General features: G+C 40.3%; 1 protein-coding gene across 8 annotated transcripts in view; it reads right to left on the reverse strand.

The window, feature by feature from the left end:
• The window catches only part of NIPBL (NIPBL cohesin loading factor), a 312,487-nt gene that overhangs the window by 13,957 nt on the left and 277,101 nt on the right, over positions 1–21,429 (reverse strand). For all 8 annotated transcript variants that reach the window (XM_075932528.1, XM_006139460.4, XM_006139462.4 and 5 more), the window contains 9 exons: positions 21,104–21,212; positions 16,741–16,877; positions 12,969–13,109; positions 12,503–12,596; positions 12,234–12,388; positions 11,851–11,941; positions 8,542–8,715; positions 6,328–6,518; positions 3,978–4,085 (listed from right to left, as the gene is read on the reverse strand). In XM_075932528.1, coding sequence (XP_075788643.1) covers positions 3,978–4,085; positions 6,328–6,518; positions 8,542–8,715; positions 11,851–11,941; positions 12,234–12,388; positions 12,503–12,596; positions 12,969–13,109; positions 16,741–16,877; positions 21,104–21,212 — 1,200 coding nt within the window. The remainder of the gene's footprint in view (positions 1–3,977; positions 4,086–6,327; positions 6,519–8,541; positions 8,716–11,850; positions 11,942–12,233; positions 12,389–12,502; positions 12,597–12,968; positions 13,110–16,740; positions 16,878–21,103; positions 21,213–21,429) is intronic.

Below are 21,429 nucleotides of genomic sequence, written 5' to 3' on the forward strand. Positions count from 1 at the left end.
TGGCCATGGTCATCGGAACTTCTTGAGGTTTAGGATGAGGAGGCCTCCAAGCACATCTCCAGGAGTGATGCCCTGACTATTGTGAGGTCTACAAAGGCCCCTATGAACTCTAAGTATTGGGTTGGAGTTAAGAGTGGATGTCGGAGTACGGAGGATAAGGCCCAGACTTCAGAATGTTTCACATGCTATGTCCACATGCTGAATCGCCTGATCATGAATCGGCCTTGATGAGCCAATTGTCCAGGAACAGGAATACCTGAATGAGGTACTTGTATAGAGGAATGCTGCCATAGCCAACATACATTTTTTCAAGACTCTTGAGGTGGTCAAGAGGCATAAGGACAATAAAATGGTAATGCTAGCCTTGTACCACAAAGTGCAGGAACCATCTGTGGGAAGGGATATATGGAAATAAGCGTCCTTCATGTTGAGGGCGATCTACCAGTCCTCCAGGTCTAAGGATGGGATAATGGTAGCCAAACACACTATGTGAAAGCATATTTTCATAATAAATGCATTGAAGTTCCTAAGAATCAGTATGGGCCAGAGGCCTCCTTTTGCTTTTGGGATGAAGAGGTATCAGGAGTAGATGCCTCTGCCCCTTAACTCCCATGGTACATCCTCTCGCTCACAAGGTTAGGAGTAATTGTACTTCCTGCATGAGGAACTGTTGGCAAGACAGGTCCCTGAAGAACAGTACCTAAGTTCAATGCCTTTGCTGTGGGTAGGACAGAAATAGTTTTCTGCCAGAGTACCTTAGTGGACTTTATGAGGGGCAATGCCATTCTAGATGGCCACTCAGCTGTAAGGATGTCAACCATGAGGTCAGAGTCCTCTATCACCTCCTCGGCCTGCAGATTCAGGTTCAGGGCAACCCTGTCTTGGAGATCTGGAGAGGTGCTAAGGTACATGGCCAGCACAGAGGAAGCAGTGACCATAACTAGGACCTCTGTGTCCTCCACCTGGGTTGGAGAGGACTGTGCTTGAGCCATGAGCAGGGACAGTCTGAAGGCCTGGTGTAAATGGCATTGCCGGTGGCACAAGTGGTACCTAAGGGTGCTATTTTTTGCCATCCCCCACCAAAGCAGAGGTGGGGACCAGAATGGGTGAGTGGGAACCCTGGGCACCAACACCTCCAAGACCGGCTTTGACACTGGCTCTGGGTTAGGTGGTAGGACCATGGGATCCACAATTGCCAGTTCATGGGCATTGGCCATTAAGAATGCCAGGAGGCTTGTGCTGATATCTCCTGGAATAGCCAGTAGCAGGAGTGGTGCTGTGTTGTATAAAGCCTCTGCCCAAGCTATTACTTGATTTACACATATATTTTCTGAAAATGCATTAAACTGTAAAGTCCTGCCAACACATAACATACGGAACTACAAAATCTGTTGCTGACTGCATTGCTGTGAACACTGTTTAAAGGGGGTAGTTGTCTTCTAAGTCACTTTATTACTGATGATTTGTAGATGATTAAGATGGGAATTGTTCTCAGTCAGTTGATGTGCTCTGGAAGGTATCTTTGTAACCGCTGAGCTTTGAAGCTTTGTAATTGTTTCTTTGTAACTATCAGCTACTTTACCTTTTAAATTCTGCAACTTGTAAGATTGTTGAACTTTGTAATCTTTGTAACTCTCAGCCACTTTGCTTTATAAAGTGAGGTCAGGGGACTGGACTCGATGACCTCTTGAGGTCCCTTCCAGTTCTAGTGTCCTATTATTCTATGATAAGTTCAGAATCTTACTGTAAAAGCTTGGTGATTGTTGAGCTTTGAAATTTTGTAATCTTTGTTTTTGCTTGTAACTTGCTTTAAGCTGCATTCCATCCTGTGATAAGAATAGGTGTGTGAATAGAAACTGGAGTGTTTGGGGTGAGGGAAACAGCAAGGCTAAACACGTAGAGCCAGGAACCAGGCAGACACTAATTAAAGCAATCACAGAGAAACCTCTGCTCTAAGCAAACAAAGGACCAGGATCAAGGGAGGTCTGGGCATGCTCCTCGGTAACGAACATGGAAGAAAGACCCTACCTGCATGAGAGGAGCTGTCCCGTTCCAAACAAAAGGAAAGAGCATGTGGCAGAAGCTCTTTCTTATCAGCTTGCCAGCTGGGATCAATAGCTAGAGGCAAACCTCTGGAATCAATATGCCTTGGCTCACTCTTCAACCTTTTGCTTGTGTAAGTGTAAAAGTGCTTAAGAGCATAAATGAATGTGTGTGAATGGATAAATGAATGTGTTTGTGTGTGAGTGAGATAGCTGGTTCCCCTTGAGTTTAACCCTATAGTTGCATTCAATGACAGCTCAATCCCTTTTACTTTAACTCTATAGTGGATTGTTAATTCCTCATCTAATAAATCCATATGAGTATAACCCTGGGGTGGCCCCCAATGAAATTTGGAGTAACAAACAGAACTGACTGGGGGAGGAGACCAATGACTTTTCTCAGATGAGTACTCACTGCTGGATGAGAGGGATGCCAACCCTGATGGTGCCAGGGAATGGTACGAGAAAGAGGCTGAGACCCTGGTAAGTGTGGCTGTCTTGCCCTGGTAATGCCTCAGTGGTGCCGCCATCATAAACAGGGCTATCACCACTGGTGCTCTAGGTATCAGTGCCGTCAGCAATGTGTTGCACTTGATGGTGACATAGGCATCAGCGCCACAGCTACAGTTATCAGTGCCATAGGCATTGGTGTCCGACCTAACGGTGCCATGAGTACCGGAGCTGCAGTCAATGGTACTGGCATCTGAGTTATTAGCGGTACTGATGACAATGGAGTGGCCATCACCAGTGCCAACTCTGGTGCATCTGTGAGGCTTGGTGCAGTGCTGCTCTCGACTGCAGTAGGGCATGTGACTATCCATGCATCAGTGACACAAAAGATGTCTTCTCAATAAGGTCCCTGGCAGCCTTGAAGGTGTCTGACATCAATGGAAGATCATTGTCCTGCTCTCACTGGTATCCTCATGGGGAGACTACAACCACAGGGCTCAATGGTTAGGCTGAAGCTGATGGTGTTGTGAACAGCAATGCCATGTGGGTGCCCCTGTGCCAGGAGCACCCAACTAGGGACCTTATGGTTACAGGCCTCTATCTGCTTCTCTTCTTGATCAGCATCTGGACTGTGATCCATGCCACACGCGTAATCTCATATAATGGGAGAAGCGGTACCTATAGTCCAAGTGTATTTTGGTGCTGGGTCACATGGGGGCACTGTGCACCACCAGTGCTGAGGGTGGCCCTGGCGCTGAGGACCAAAGTCGCTTGAGGCGGTGGTCCCTCTCCTTCACTGTTCAAGGACAAATGTTATTATAGATAGGGCATTTGTCCCTTTGATGTCCATCACCCAGACACTTAAGGAAGTTGTCATGAGGGTCACCTTTAGGCATAAGCATGCCAAAGCTCTCACAGACTTTGAACTCTTGAGAATGCAGCAAGCTCCGAAGAAGGGGCCAAAGTGTGTGTGGGGAAAACCCCAATAAACTATTAGAATTATGTACACCAAATATCTAACTAGAGAACCATAAACACTAAGATTGTTGAGAAGCTTGCTATGAGACCAAAGCTGCTCCAGCGACTGTCATGAGCGGTAAGAAGGAACTGAGAGGATATGTGTGGGGGTCAGTTATGACTTAAATGCACTGCCATAGTGGCGCCATGCTAGGGGCTTAACAGTCGACCCTACAGATACCGCTAGGGTAAAAGCTTTCCATAGACTGTGCACATGCATGTGCACTCCCCTCCCCGTCCTTTTGGAATGGACATGAGCACTCAACTCAAAGAGCTGCTCCTTAATAATTTTATCATTTCAGATGAGTAAGTCAAACCTAAATTCCCCAACACAATGAGAATTAATAGACAAATGCCTCACAACCATATTCTCCAATCCATGCATTTTGGACTTGAACATTTCCGGACTTTTGAGAGAGCGGAGAATCAGCATTTTGTTTTAAGTTATCTAATGTTAAAATTACATACATGAATGAATCCAGCATATTTTTTGTCTATTTCCACCAGCTGCTGGTCAGCTTTGTTCCGCATAGAAGGCTCTGGATCTGTGCCCATAGCAATTAAATATGGCACACACTAGAGAAAAAAAAACAAAAAAACAACAACAAAAAAAAAACAGATGAAAATATATAAAGGCATTATACACCAAAAACGTATGTGCACTGCTCTATGCATATATTTATCTCACCTTATTTTTTATGTTAAATTGTTAGTAGCTGAACAACTAGAATATAGCACCTTATGTGACTTACTGCCTCAGGATTTCTTTAATGCAATAGCACAAGTTATCAAGAGGAGAGTTGACTTAAGGAGACCAGCACAGTAAAAAAATAAAATCTGTTCCAGACACAGGTGGTATTCCCAGTATCTTTCTTCCACTGGAATACACTCTAGGACAGGGGCGGCCAACCCATTTAACAAAGAGAGCCAAAAGAGCGGCGGAAAAAACGTGAAGAGCTGCACCAGAATTGTCAAGCAAAAAATAAACAAACTCCAGAACAGAATTGTCAAGCAAAAAAACAAAGACCCCCCCAGAACAGAATTGTCAAGCAAAAACAAAAACATGTAAAAAAAAATTTTTTTTTAAAAGGAGCCTGCCCCTTTAAGATCGCCACCATCTTGGGCGCCATTTTTAAAACTTCGCAGCTCCCACCTGGTAAGCACAGGGAAGCCAGAGGCCGGGGGGGAGGAGGAGAGGGGAGTCGGTGGGGAGCAGGGACCGTTTAGGAAGGGGGCACACAGGAGTGGCTTCGCGAGTTGCACTTTTTGGGGGGAAAAAGCCAAATGCAGCTTGCGAGCCGCATGTTGGCTACAGCTGCTCTAGAACCCCACACTAGAAAAATCAGGTGTTTTTAGCAATTTGTTAATCTATTTTAAACACCGTTTAGCACCTCTGGAGACAAAGATAGCAGTGTTTCAAAACATGTTCATAGCCAGTCCCAGGGTCCTTGATCCAGGTGATTAAGGTTGACTACAACTTACCAACATAGTTTGAAACATCAATGTCTTGCCAACACCAGGTGCTGACAACAGTTGGAAGTGGTATTTAAAAATTTAGAAAACATATTTGCTGAACTCGCATTCAGTTTCTGAGTATAGATAGGGTCCACTAGTTTGTCTCATTGCAAGACTGAAACCTGGAAGCTATTAATATATTTTAAATATATGGGTCTCAAGTAAACTTTTACAGACTTTGTTCTGGGAATTATCAAGTTGAGACTTGAGATATCTCCTCAAGATTTACCCAGAAGTCTTCCACAACAGAAAGGGGGGTAAGAAAGAATCTGTGGGAGATTATGGATATACAGGCAGTCCCCGGGTTACGTACAAGATAGGGACTGTAGGTTTGTTCTTAAGTTGAATTTGTATGTAAGTCGGAACTGGTACATATTGTAGGGGAAACTCTAGCCAAACATTTCTCCAGAGCTCAGTTTTATTCTCCCACACCTCACTTCCCTCAGTCCTTTATTCTCAAGCTGAGGTGTCTGCTGAGAAAAGCCGCTCCACGTCTCCCTGGTCTGCTGGGTGGGGCGCTAGCTTCGTGTCTCCCTGGTCTGCTAGGGGGAAAAGCAGCTAGTGCAGGGTTGCCTCACCCCGTTTGTAAGTAGGGATCCGATGTAAGTCGGATCCATGTAACCCAGGGACTGCCTGTATGTAAGTAAATTAGTCTTCCCTTGGTAGCCATAGACCTATGAATTTTCACTGTAATAAACAAAAAACACTCTTTAGTGAAGATTCATACATGAAGAATATTACTGGAAAATAAACCATGCATAGCTCTGCCATTAGTTCTGGAACTTCAAGTAAAAGCAGATTTTGGGGAAAAAGAGGAATGTGCTGGTAAGAAGATATAATGAAAGGAATCTGAAGATGACAGACCATGGATGTAAGTATGCCTGAATACTGAAGTCTGACACTTCTAAAAGAAACAAGTGCATTCTATCATATTTTTTAAGCAGCACTTATTAAATGTAAATTCTAATTTAATTTCTAAGCCAACAAAAGGTTAGTCTTTGGCATGCCATTTGCCTTTCAATATAGAAGAGTTCTTGAGATCTGTTGTTTGGAAATTCTGTTTTTACATACCAAGTCATCCCAAAAGAAGCAACTATTCTAACAGATTTAGGTGGACAGGGGACAAACACACACACTGGAAGTTTATCAAGCAGCCACAAGAAAATCTGACATCCTTTTGCATAACCCCCCTCCTCACACACACACCTAAACAAACAAACAAACAAACAAACAAACAAACAAACAAACAAACAAAGAATCCCCTCTCCCCCACACACAAACACAACGTATTATCATTACATACCTGAACCGGATGGATAAGGCCCTGGTTTAATGTCAGTGCAATGACATTTAGAGCAAAGTGGCGTACACTGGACTGTGCATGAAAGAAAGCCTCAAGAACCTGTTTCAGATACAGTTGCATGATGGAGCTGCTCATCCCTGAGGAAATATCACCCATTTCTTTCAGATCCTCCTGTTTAGCTACTTTCTTCCCTGTAGCAAGGAACAAAAGCAATTGTTTGTGTCAAGATATTCAGGCAACCACTAACTTTCTCGACACAAACCAGTCTTCATATTCTTTATGAGATACTTAAGTTGCAGCTATATGAGTAATTAAATTAATGTCATGTCATTCTCAGAGTGGTACCATAACAGTCTTGAAAATTTCTTCTTTTATTATGCCTGAAAATTAACAATTTCAGAAAGGAATTGGGTAACAAACAGTAAGTCACTATTTTAACTGCAATAATTTAAGTACTGCACATTTTGCATTTTTTCCATCAACTTAAAACTTGAACTTAAGAAAGGAACTCTCTATGCTGTGCCTCTCAGTATGGCTGTGTATAAAAGATACCTCTGAAATCTTTTTCTAATATATATATAGAATCAGAGAACTAGAAGGAACCTTGAGAGGGCAAGTCCAGACCCCTGCAATCATGACAGAACAAGTACTAATAAGAACATCCCTGACAGGTCTAATCTGCTCTTAAAATCTCCAATGATGGAGATTCCACAGCCTTCCTATGAATATTATTCCAGTGTTTAACCACTCTGGCATGTTTACAAAGCAGTGTTATTTTGGAATAACTGATACTATTCTGAAATAACATAGTCTCTGTCTACACTACAAGCAGTTATTTCAACATGATGTTGAAATAATGCTGAGCTGGAGGATTTCTTACTCTGACTCCTGTTACTCTTGTTTCATGAGGAGTAAAGGAAGTTGGAGGAAGAGTGCTTTTCCTTGGACATCCTGGTGTGTAGACAGTGCCAAAAACCAAAATAAGCTATTTTGACTTAAGCTATGCAATTGACATAGCTGAAGTTGCACAGCTTATTTCAGCATTAGCCCTGCTGTGCCCTCAGAGCTAGGAAATTTTTCCTAATGTCCAACCTAAACTTCCTTTCTGCAATTTAAGCACATTGCTTCTTGTACTGCCATCAGAGGTTAAGGAGAATTATTTTTCCTCCTTCCTCCTTGTAACAACCTTTTAGGTACTTGAAAGCTGTTATATCCCTTTTCAGTCTTCTTTTACCCCCAAACCCAATTTTTTCCAATTATCCCTCATAGGTAATGTTTTCTAAACCTTTAATAGTTTTTGTTTCTCCTCTCTGGACTTCTGAAAATTTTCCTGAAATGTGGGGCTCAGAACTGGATAGCTATTCCAGTCAAAGCCTAATCAGCACAGAACAGAGTGGAAGAATTACTTCTTGCATCCTGCTTACAACTCTCCTTCTAATACATCCCAGAATGATGTTTGCTTTTGCAACGGTGTTACACTGTTGACGCATATTTAACTTGTGGGTCCAGATCATTTTGAATTATAATTCTGTCCTCCAATGCACTTGTAACCCCTCTCAGATTGGTATCATCTACAAAATTCACTATGCCATTATCTAAATCACTGATCAAGATAGATATTGAACAGAACAGGACTCAGAACTGATCCTTGTGGAACCCAACTCTTATGTCCTTCCAGCATGACTGTGAACCATATCTAAGTACACTCTGGGAACATTCATCCAAACAGTTAATGTGCCCATCTTATAATAGCTCCATCTAGGCTGTATTTCCCTAGTTTATTAATGAGAAGGTTATGTGAGATTGTATCAAAAGCATTAAAAAGTCTACATCCGTGGTGTCCAACATGCTAGCCTCTAGCCACATGTGGCTATTTGGTCGGTTTAGTGTGGTTAGTTTGCTGTAGCTTTAGAATTGTTCGGATGCCACAGGTCTAGATCTCACATCTACAGTTTTCCCCTTATCCACAAAGCTCATAATGCTGTCAAAGAAAGCTATCAGTTTGGTTTGACACAATTTGTTCTTGATAATTCAGTGCTGACTTATCATCTTATTATCTTCAGCTCTTTGCAAATGGTTTCCATAATTATTTGCTCCATTATCTTGTGGCACATGAAAAATTAGACAAAAAAGTATGAAAATTTAAATCAAAATGTCCCTTTGTGCATAACAAAAGGTAGATTTTGAATGTTTAATACCACACTCATCACTCACATTCTCTATCGGCCTGCTGCATACGTGTATCCTCCTCCTGTAGATAGGTTTGGAGATTTTTTAACACCTGGATTTTTAAGTTTACTGAGCTGTTCTTATCAGACAGAATGCTGTTGTACAGAGTTTTTACCTCCTGTTCAAACATTAGACTTGGGTGTTGAATAAATGCAAACCCTGAAAAAAAAAAAAAAGATTCCACTTGTTGTCTTGCAATTATTGTATCTACATTTTTCAAGGTAAACTAGAAAGTCTGCCATCATACATGCATACATGAAATACAGTTCAAAGAGTCACTCCAAAACTGGAAACACAATAAAAGAATGTTGGGTAATCATGAATTCTTGGTTTTATTCCAGGCTGTAAAGGGCAGTGTGATCTACTGCTTACACAGTCAAATGCACAACACATTAATTCTCAAATACTGCATGGCTAAATGAATTTATTATCAGCTTTGCTAGAAGTGACCTCATGAAATCACTCATTTATTCAATTTATAAAATGGGAAAATTTTACATGTCCCTCAAATAATAGAGGTCTGAGGTCTTGCTCAATCTTACACAAGTAGGAACGCTGAGACTTAGACATAAAAACTCTAAAATCATGTATTGAAAACTATTATAAAGGAAAAGAACTGTTTGCTTTTGTGACGGGGCACTTGAACCCCGCACTCATGCCGGTTCCATCCCAGTGCTGTGGGGAGTGCCGTCATCAGGGCGGAAGCGATGCGGTGCCTGTTCCCAGATGTCCATCTGGGGAAGAGGGCTCACAAAGTGGGAGGGTGGAACAGTTGGTGCAGAACAGGGCAGGCACGCTGCATTGCAATGCCAGCAGGGCGTCCGGGCGAGCAATTTAAACCCGCCGGACACCGGGAAGGGGGAGGAGACCCGGTGTGACATCAGCACCGTGCTGGGGTGTCTGCGGGAAAGTCCGGTGGGAGAGGTGAACCCGGGGGACGCTAAGGAGGGAAGAGAGACTGACCCCAGAGCCCGGGGAGAGGGACTGATGGAAGGTGAACCCCCCCCCCCAGCATGAGTGGACGTGGGGAAGAGGAATGAGAGACTCCAGAGCCACTACTGCAACGAGCCATGTGGTGGGACACTCTGAGGGTAAGGCTGCACTGTGTTTAGTGAATTGGAAGAGCCCTGGGATGGGGAAAAGAGTAGGAAGTGGCCCAGGGCAGGGCTCTTTAGGCCCACAGATTGACGTGCTTCAGGAGGATTTCCCATCAACCAGGTAGGGGAGCAGCTGTGACCCCACCTTAAGGCTCTGGGCCAGGACCCAGAGGAGAGGGAGGGCCCGGGTCCCCCTACTCCACCACTGGAGGCCGGAGATTGGCAATCGTGGACAAGTGGGGACTGTGATTTGTATAAGGACCAAAAGGTTGTGCTCGTGCGATAAGAGAGAGAGACTCCGTGGGGACTGGGGGTCACTCGGGCAAGATGGCCAAGCCCCGGACTCGGGGTTGGATCCAGGTTGAGCACTATACACTGGGAGTGTATATATAGGACGTTGTATAGAGTAATAAACCGGCGGAGAACGCTCTTTTGAGTGACTCCATGTAACAGCTTTCCTTCCATCCCCCTGCCCAAAATGTAGAAACCTGATAGCTTTTGTTCTGTTGTGTGTGCATGTGTGAGGGGTAAAAGGATTGACTTTTCTTCTTATCACCTTTCACCCCCCTCTTCCCAATTTTAATCCAGAATGATAGACACCATCTGAGAGAAGTGTGTTTGGAGTAGCGGATTTACAACTTCACACAGCATTACAAGTGGCATGGATGCAGCTTCCCATGAAGAAGACTGGGAAAATGTCCATATTTTAGATCATTACTTGGTTTACTTGTCCTATATCTTGTTGATCCGTGTCTTTCAAGAATGGCAGATTTTGAATATCCCTTTAATTCTTCCTAGCCACCGGTGTTAAAGATTTTTAATGAGAAAAAACTACAATGTGCCAAAAAATATAATAAAAATAATAGAAGAATGAAAGAAAATGTGTGGAAAAACCCAGCATGAGACAGTGAAGGGGGCTGATTGTCTGAAATGAAGAAAATCAAGATTCAATAAAGTTGGTCTTTTGCACATAGATAAGTTAGTACAGAAAAAAGACTTAGTTCAGGAAAGAGCTCAGTTCATTTAATGGTTGAAAAAAAGGAAAGCAAAATGGGTAAGGATGATCTTTGGAAGGGATAATTAATAACTGCATGAATGTGCACTCAAATGTTGTTACCTGATCTTTTCTAAGCAAATCTGATCTACTTTTTGAAAGAGATTTTAAATTTAAATAATTATTTTTATGGTATCACTTTCTTTCCACCAATCACTGATTTAAATGAATTCTATGACAACAATTTCCATGGAAAATTCTTCTTTTTCTTTCTAAGAAGTTTATCTTATTGCTTACTATGTCAAAAAGTGTCAGATGAGGGAAAATTCATTATCTAACAATTTTCTTTAACAATTACCTCATCTTTAGTTTTCCTCCACCTGAATATAAATTCTTTCGGTATTTTTAAGATAACGGTTTCAGGGCTCGTGTAAGTAATTAAAAGAGCTGTATAAAACATTAATCTTAAGAGGTTATGTTTTGTCTGCTAGTAACGGTTTAATATTTCCATACTTCTATGGAAGTACACATATGAAGCATAAAGAGTGTGGCCAACCCTTGGATACTTGTACACAAGTCAAACCTTGCAAGAAGTGGCAAATATCTTGCTGGCTATTATCCAGAAAGGAACTGTCAGAGCCTAAGTTAGTTAAATTCCTGTTTATATCTAAGGGGAAGAATCTCAGCTTCTTAGCAAACTGCAATAACTCCACTGACTTCAGATGATAATATGACCCATGGTTGTATTACCTGAGACTTTCCCAGATGTTTTTGGATTGCTAAAAACCTTTCAAATCTCATGCCTTGGGGGTATGAAACTAAAGAAGTAGTCATTTATAAAATACTTTCATTTTGAAAAATGATGGTACCATTAGTGTAGAAATCTTATGCTTCTGAAGACTGTAAAAATTCTATATACAAATAAAGATCTCCTTTTAAAAACCAATTTGCTACAGACTATGTTCAAATATCTTCAGACATGTAGGGAAGTATATTTAAGATCTCTATGGACAAAAAAAATCTGAAATTCAGAAAGAAATAAAAAACTGCAGATAGTTAGGTACATATCCCTTTAAAATGATTTCAATGATGGCAAAGTTTTTTAAATGAACAAAATTTTTCATTACAAAAGTATACATACTATTCCCTTGAGAGGTACAATTACTGATTTAAGTAAAAACAAAAAAATTTAGTAGTTCTTACCTAGACCAATAATGGCTTTTGTTTGTACTTCTTCATCTGAATGTTTTGTAAAATACATCAGCAGTTCAAGTACTTTGTCCTTAATGTTAACCTAGCAAAATTAAAACAAAAATATTGGTGACAAAGAGAAGCAGCTAATTTTTAGATTCCACTTAAAGCAATATATAGAAAACCTAACTGCAAAGTGTAATATATACCACTGACACCAGAGCTTCCCCAAACTAAAATAAATTGTTGTGAAATACAAGTATAGTCTGGTTTCACTGTGAAGATTTCTCTTTACTGTTTAAAATTACCAAAACTATTCTGTTCTATTTACAAGTTACATTTTTTTAACCTTACATATGAAACTTAAGACATTTAGCAAGCGCAGTATATTTTACCTTACTGTTGCCTTTAAAATCTTCCTGATCAAAATCAAAATGGCGACACAATGCTCCAACAGTGAAAAGAGATCTAAGGAGTGCTGATTTATTGGCTGTAAGTATAGTACTGTTTGGGTCTTCTTGGTGTTGACTTTTTAATTTTGAAAGTGCACCTAAAGTAAGAGAAAAGATTTAATCATAGCAAATACTAAACTCCTGAAATGACATGCATAACCAAAACTTTTATAAAATAGTTTAAAAATAGTATGCTCTCACATTTAACTTACCATAGTATCTATTAAAACAGGCCCACACAAATTTATAATTTTGAGTAACCTTGTTTACCACAGCCCCAAGACAGCTCACACAGTGCTGCACTACCTGAAAATAAGACAGAAAATATTTATACCCATTTATTTAGAAGTCAGGAGAGATTTTCTGAGCAGTTTAGAAATATAAAAACAGTTTATTCATTTAAAACAAATGGAAGATAAAGGTCTAGATCTTCAAGACTACTCTGAAAATCTCAGTCCAAGTGAATAACTAAAACTGTAAATACACAAACTCCAGTAGATCAAGAAAGTTAGTTGGCCATTTAAACTACCACAGGGATAGCCAGCTTTTCATAATTGCTGTTCAAATATTAATAGGGAAGAAATATTCATGAGTTCATAATAAATAATTTCTCCATATTCCAGATCCAACTGAACAAAAACTATTACATTAAATGAAAAAGTAGAAATTAAATCTTACTGTCATGCCATATTTGATTATAAGTTTCATGAGATCTTCCTCAATAGTGGCAAGAAAGGTCTCACTTGGATGCTCCATCAGTGGCACCACCAGCTCTAATATTTTTGCAACATTGCAGATCACCATGAAATCATTTTGGGTCTGTAAGAAGAATATTTACAATGATTAAAGATTTTCAACATTTTCCTGTGTAAGAGTTAAGTAATGTTAATGTTATTTCATTTCATTAATAAACCTCAGTTTGTTCGATAAAAGTCTACACTGATAATCAAAGATCTAACTTTTCTGTAAAGTATGCTGTGTGTATGCAGCAGGGATGTAAGCAACTAGTTGACTATCCAATGAGCACAAGCTTATCGGATAGTCAACCAGTGATTCAACTAGTTGCTCCCTCCCCTTCCCGCCTTCTGCTGCCTCTATCAGAGACATGGGGGAGGGGAGAGAAGACAACTGAAAAGCCGGCTCCCCCCAGCACTGTCTCTGGAGTGTTGCATGCTTACAGAGGTGGCAGAGGGGTTAGGGGAAGCTTCTGCGAAGCAGCCCATGTCCTCGGGGCACCCAGAGGGGAGCTGGGCACCCCCCGCAGACAGGAGCTGCTGCCACTGAGCAATCCCTGTTCAGAGCAGCCAGGGCTGCTCACAGTGAACAAGAGCTGCTCTAGCACCAGCCCATTTGCAACAGACAGGGCTGCCCACAGTCCTGGCTCATGCTAATCACTGTGCCTCTGCATTTTAAATGTAGTAAGAGCCGTGAACCACCCTGCTCTTAATACATTTAAAATGCAGAGCTGCAGTGTGGGTGGCTCCTGGAGCCAGCATAAGCTAGGACTGCTCAGTCTTAGCTCAGGCTAGCTCCTGGAGCTACTCCCACTGTGACTCTGCAGAGTGGTCCTATTGCCTAATCGTATAGTCGATACAAATCATACTGACTATACAATTAGCCCAATAACCACATTTTAATATCCTTAGACTGTGGTAGCATTTTTCCCTATGAAAAATGTGGCTAAAAGTTTAAATACAATACAAATTTATTACTATGATTAAAAGCACTGCTATACTATTAACATCAAGTTTAAACTGACATTTTTAATTACTAATGCAATACTTTTTCAACAAAGTGAGTGTGTCCCAGTGGAATAATTGTTCTATTCTTAATGTTATCTTTGGTAATTATTATTTTTCAATTAATTATTACAAAACTTTTCATAATATATGTTAAGCATAACAGGAATGCTGAAATCCTACACAAACGAGGAAATACAGAGCAACCTAGATTTTGTCAATTTAAATATTAGATAACATTTCATGAAATAGGTACATATGGGAAGAGGGAAGATCTAGGAGGACTGAAAGGCAAGTTCCCAAAGGGGAAAGAAAGAGAACTCTGACAAATTGGAAGATTTGGTTTTTAGAAATTAGACAGGATGAAATAAAATATGTATTTAAGCTACTCAGCAATACAAGCAACATATTAAACAGCTTCTTATTATTTTCCTCTGATTAAAAAATGTTATAGATTTTCAAAATGTTAGCAGAAACTTCAGTTGGTAGGGACTTTAAAAGGGCAAAGAAGCCTGCATTAAATTCAATCAAGATAGAGGAACCTGAACCTAATCTTATTCTAAGAGAAGGGAATAGCCAGCATGATAGGTTAGGAATGAAATCAAAATTTTTATTTCAGCCCTGAAAAGAGAAGAAATTTGGAGTTGTTTGTACCAATATACCCAAAAACGATACTTCAGAGTACATGCTGTTCCATCTTGAAGCTTGAGCATATTTCACATAGGCAAAGTAGAGCTTTGGATGCTGACTATTCTTTGGAGCCCTGGAATGAATTTTTAAACTCTTCTGGCTTGTCTGCCCAAGAGCAGTGGTTCTCAACCAGGGGTATGTGTACTTCTGGGTATATGCAGCAGTCTTCCAAAGGATACATCAGTTCATCTAAATATTTGCCTAGTTTTACAACAGACTACATAAAAAGCACTGGAGAAGTCATTAAGAACTAATATTTCATACAGATAATGAATTTGTTTTATACTGTTCTATATACTAACTATAAATACGGTATTTATATTCTAGTTGATTTATTTTATGTTAAAATTAAAAAAAAACAATTTTCCAGTAACAGTGTGCTGATACACTTGTATTTTTATGTCTGATTTTCTAAGCAAGTAGTTTTTTTAAGTGAGGAGAAACTTAGGGGTGGCCACGACAAATCAGACTCCTGAAAGGGGTAGAATAGTTGGAAAAAGCTGAGTCACTGCCCTAGAGAATGATATCTGGTACTAGCAAGATATGAAGATGAACTGGGGATGAATGTGATTTAATTACAAGTATAGATAAAGACAGTGTTTATGGCATTTCAGAAACCATGATTAAAAGAACTGATCTGATGAAAGATTACTAGCTAATGGGCCTAAAAAGAATACACGTCACAAGTGAGGAATCCACAGAAGAAATTCTCAAAGCAAGTAATAATTGCCAGTTCACTTCACAGTCACTAAAATGTTTTGTTAACCTTTTGACACTAGAAGTTACAGTTTCCCAATGTGCATCTCATTAATCACAATGGGATATGCTATAATCACCAGGTAGAGTGTTATAAATAAATTTTAGAATTCATCTGAAGCTGCACATAGGAAGCTTGTGTACAGTCCACTGAGTAGATATTGCAGCATTTAAATCCCTCTACCCTACTTAGTACAGCTTGGTATATTGTTTAATCAGAAGAGACTACACCTAATCTTATACCAAAAGTACTTGCAGACATTGCTAGATGACAGTCTTGCTATCATGATATTCTCCATCCACAAGCATGTGAATAGGGAAGAGGCCTAGAGATAATTAATGACTGATAAAATGACAAGTATTCTCAGATCAAAAGACCAGAATAGAAATTCTGAAGTTAGTGACAGAGCTAACGTTAACTCTCAAGGGTGCCAGGAATTTACTGTAGAAGTTTACACAAAACCTTATAGAAACAGCAACACTCACAATGGGTTCCTTGCCAAATTGCTACCATAATCAGCAATGTGTATGTAAAGCAAAGACAGGGAATGGCATTTACATATGAAAACTGACAACACTGGAATTTTTAGCTTTAGGAAAAAAAGATGATTGAGGTGAAATGATTGAAACTAGCTTATGGTTATTAATTACAACATTAAGCTTGAATATGTATTTATGGTAATTGGAAACATCAATAGGATAAAAGGTTTAAATTAACATGATAGATACATAAAATTGAATGTCTATCATATATAGACAAAATGGTGAATAAGTGGTTTGAACTTTAAAAGGGAATAGTTGCATTAGGTATTTTTGCAAAATTGGATGACTATTGAAAATATTATAATTGCACATTGGTCAGTTTTCTGCTGAGGGGCATACAAAGCCAGGAAGTAAATTTTATTAAAATAAAGGTTAAATACACTTTAAATAAAATACTCTGGTACTTATTTTCTTTTTTAAATCTTACAAATAAGTATGCTTTTAATGTTTAACCAAGTTCTTGTAGTTCACCCTTTGAGAAAAAAGAAAATGTAAAGCAGACTTCTCTGTATCCAATAATTTTGAAAAGCACACTTTTATTTAGTGCTCTAAGGATGACAAAAGGTTCTCTCATATCTTCAGGACTGAAAACAGCCATGTAGTGAAAATATTGTTACTTTTTTTTTAAAACAATCCCACCCTCAATTTCATCATGCATTTAAGATAACCCTTGACTTCCATAATTATTTTGATGAAAGAAGACTTTAGTTTCCTATACTTACACTACATTTAGTGGTAAGGTATGGCTGCATGGTCATGGCATGTTTGACCATTAGCTGGGGCCTGATTTTGCTGAATAAGAACAAAGTGGTTATGCAAGCTACCAAGCGACCAGAATTCACACCCTTGTTGTCAGAGTCTGCAAAAATTAGAAAATATATTAAGTATATTCAAATCAAGGACTGTTCTGTCAATAACAAAAACGGATAGTAAATAAACACAGCATATAAAAATCACTTTCACTGATAATGTATCTTTGAAAAAATAGCATATAAATTCATTAGATAAGAAAACTTGGATTCACAGACAAAAATGCTAGCACATTATCAAGAAATATGCAAAATAATAAGTAAAGCTCCTTTGAAGTTTCCACTAATTTTTAAACCACTTATTTTTCCAGGCCACAGGCTCAGCCAATGATTCTGTAATGAATGTAAAACAGAATAATGCAAACAAAACTTGGATTCATAACAAAAACTTTCCTAATATGAAATAATTTGTTTTATTTTTAGGTCACTGAAAAGTTTCCAAAAAATGTAAAACAGGTAGCTTGGTTAATGAGGTTAGCTAGTGATTATGAGTGTGCCTTCTAACACTTTTGGGAAAGTTGATGATTAATTTTGGATGTTTTTGCTACTGGATTTGAACTGCAGTAGATTGTGAGTTCCCTTGTAAACTGTCTAATTTCTGTTCTTTGTAATCCCCTTGCACTATTTAGGTAACGTCCTTACTCATAACTGTGTTGAAGTGGTTCATTCTGTCAAACCCTATGGAATGATCTAGTGAATTAAGTCCCAGTTAAGCCATCTTGTGGAGATGTACACAAAAATTTTCATTCAAGGATCTAAAAGCACTCTGGAACACTACATCAACTCTTTATTTGTGAGGTTCACCTTTCCTCACCAAAACAGCAACATCAAGATCTTCTGTATAAGAAAAGAAGGGAGGAGGTGAGTAGGTGGCAGGAAAACTAAAAAAAGAAAAAAAATTGTGGTTCATATAACACGCGTCCTAAACTTTGACACATACTGTGTGACCTTGACCAGAAAGCTTAATCTCTCTACCCCTCTGTTTTTGCATCTGTTAAATATAGATGATAAAATATACCTAATTAATAGGTTGTGACACTAAATTACTGTTTCTGATGTACAAGGATTACTGGATCATCAAAGGTGTGCTTGTAATAGGAAAGCATTATTATATTTGAATAAATACAAAGCATCTATATCTCTTCCTAATCACAATCATTCCTTCATATAACATTTAGAATTATGCAAATCTTTAAGCCTGTTTCTATCTTGAGTATTTTTGCTTCTTGCAGCTCTAGAAATCTTACACCTTATGCCTTATTTTGGTTTCTATTAAGGCTCTTCCACATTGCTCTGGCAGTGTAAGTGGCCTTTCAAATACGCAAAGTACTGTAAAATTCCAGAACAGTGTACAGAGATCTTCATATAATGAGAATCTGGCCTTATATACACTTTGTGATTATGTTATGTATACTCTGCTGTGCAAACCATGGTGGGTATGGTTTATGTCTGCAAGCTGAACAGGGCAAAGAAAAGCATTCATTGAATTAATATATCAATTAGCTGTGAATTTTAAAGATGTATCTTTATTATCTAGATAAGATTGTGGGACACAGAGGCAGAATTACAACTACTTATATAGCTTGTAGGCTGCTGTATTTTCATATTTTCAATGTTTGTGAGGAAAGACTTAAGAACCACAAGTTCTATTAAGGATTTTCCTCATCCCTTTAATCTATGGATATGTATTTATAATCTTAGATCAGTCTAACCAAGTTTCCGGTTTAGGAATAATAGTACTGTTATTAACCAATTATACTGCTTTATATAGTCAAATAGCTTTGGTAATATTATTCAAAACTCAGAGAGATCACATAACAAAATCCACGTGTCAGATAAAGGCAAATGAAAGCATAGTGAGATTATGTAACTTGTTCAAGATCACACAGCAAATCAGAGTTGGGAAGGCACTGACTTAACCCATTAGACCTGGCTATCACTTAAATGAGAGAGAACACAATCTAAATGAAGTATGTGCAGCAACATCTACAGCCATTGTGTATATAATCCAAAACATTCCCCATTACTCTAACAAAACAAAATCTCTTAATACTTCACGTTGTATCAAAAGCTGCAAGTTGGACTTGAATATCGTACATTAGGTAATTTTGTAACAAGCAATTGTACTGTTTATGAAAAAATATGAGAAATGAAATTTGCAATTTTAAGAGACTTCTAAAGATAAAACCTTGTAGTTGAAATGTATACTTATGATAAATGTTAAACAATATGCATCTAAACTTTCTTTAGCACAAAATGCACAAGTGAAAGTTACCATTTATCCCAAATGGGAGTTAGCTACTCAAAGATTTAGGAGTTCTAAATAGCTACAAGAGGAAGTCATTTCTTAAAATCTTTGACATATCAGGCACACTGCTTGGTAAAACAATGCTAAAAAAGGATACATTATGACAACCATGTGTGGATGAAACAATAACCTGTGGTAATTTATACTGTTCATACATAACAGATTCATAGCTTAAGACTAGAAGGTACTATTAGATCACCTAGTCCAGTGGTTCTCAGAGTAAGGGTCATGACCCGGTACTGGGTTGCCTTGCTGTTGGGTGACTCGACAACGTGCAGGAGTGCCAAGGTAGGTTTCCCATCAGTCTTGGCACTGTGTACCATGCTGTGCCCCAGAAGTGAACAGCAGAAGGTCTGGCTCCTAGATGGGGGAGCCACAGGGATGCCAAGTTCCACCAATGGGAACTGCGGAGGTTGGTTCCCGTGGGTGAGAGCAGTACTCAGAGCCAATTGTGCACCTTTGCCCAGGAGCCAGACCTGCTGCTGGCTCCTTCTGAGGTGCAACATAGTCCACAGAGCCAGCACAGGCAGGAAATCTGCCTTAGCACCCCCACTGAGCCACTGACTGGGAGCCACAGGTAAGACCATGCCCCAATCTGCTGTCCCAGCCCTGCGCTCTTCCCAAACCCACTGTCTCCTCTTGCACCCCAAAACCCTCATTCTGACCCCATTCTTGGGCCCGCACTCTAGTCAAAAGACTTAATTATGTTGAGTCACTGGCATCAACAATTTTTTTCAACTGGGTCATGAGAAAAAAATTGCAAATTTAATCTGAGATCTGGCACATCACAGGTAATTAAATTTATCCTAATTATTCCTATATTAAATCTAATAATTTCTGTTTCTTTATATCTTCACAAAAGCCATCCAGTTTGTTCTGAATACATCAGGAGTTCGAGGAGCCAACTCTTCCCTTGATAGTTTATTCAATCAGCTAATCCACTCTGATGTTAAATTGTGCCTTACCGTATTTTCCGGCGTATAGGGCGACTGGGTGTATAAGACGACCCCCTATCTTTTTAATTAAAAGATAGGGTTTCATCTTATACCCCAGCGCCCCTCCGCCTCCTTTGCTCCCGGTGTCCCTGGTCTGCTGGAGATGGTCCCCAGCAGACCAGAGGCACCGGGAGCAAAGCCGCCAGGAGCGCCTGGGCTGCCCCCCCCCCCCTCCCGCCGGAGCCCCTCCGCGGCTTTGAAAGCCTCGGGGGAAGCCGGCGGCGGGGCATCCCAGGCGCGCATGGGCTGCCCCCCCGCCGGAGCCCCTCCGCGGCTTTGAAAGCCTCGGGGGAAGCCGGCGGGGGGGCATCCCAGGCGCGCATGGTCTGCCCCCCCGCCGGAGCCCCTCCGCGGCTTTGAAAGCCTCGGGGGAAGCCGGCGGGGGGGCATCCCAGGCGCGCATGGGCTGCCCCCCCGCCGGAGCCCCTCCGCGGCTTTGAAAGCCTCGGGGGAAGCCGGCGGGGGGGCATCCCAGGCGCGCATGGGCTGCCCCCCCGCCGGAGCCCCTCCGCGGCTTTGAAAGCCTCGGGGGAAGCCGGCGGGGGGGCAGCCCATGCGCGCCTGGGATGCCCCCCCCCCGCCGGCTTCCCCCGAGGCTTTCAAAGCCGCGGAGGGGCTCCGGCGGGGGGGCAGCCCATGCGCGCCTGGGATGCCCCGCCGCCGGCTTCCCCCGAGGCTTTCAAAGCCGCGGAGGGGCTCCAGCGGCGGGGCATCCGGCGTACAAGACGACCCCCGATTTTTGGGGGATGTTTTTTAACATCAGAGGTCGTCTTGTACGCCGGAATATACGGTATTTCTAATTTGAATTGGTCCCTCTTAAGCTTCCTGCCATGTTCTTGTCAAGTCTTAAAACAACATTCTGCACTCCTTAACTTATTCACAACTATCATTTTTAAATAGAACTATAGATTTTTAAAAACGTTAGTGTCTGATACAGGAATACTTTTGGATTATAAGTAAGTAACTACATTACCTGCTAGAGATTCCTCATATTTAAGAATGTGCTCAACTAGATTATCAACAAGTTGAGTACAGGCTTTCTTCACAGGTTTATATGAGGCATCTTCTTCTGACTTTAAAAGCTATTACAGACAGAAAGACACAAGATAATTAAGATTTAATATAGATTGCAACACACCAAATTCTCATAATTTCCATTTAAATGTATGATACATTTGTAACAATTATCATAGATAAAGAAGGATTTCATGTTATATATATAGTTATCCAAGTTCTTCCTAAGAAGCCCTGAAAAAATTTGTGGAGGCAAAAAATTAAAACTATTAGCAAAATGAATAT

This window comes from Pelodiscus sinensis, chromosome 6, assembly GCF_049634645.1.
Source record: "Pelodiscus sinensis isolate JC-2024 chromosome 6, ASM4963464v1, whole genome shotgun sequence".
In the NCBI taxonomy this organism is placed as follows: domain Eukaryota; kingdom Metazoa; phylum Chordata; order Testudines; family Trionychidae; genus Pelodiscus; species Pelodiscus sinensis.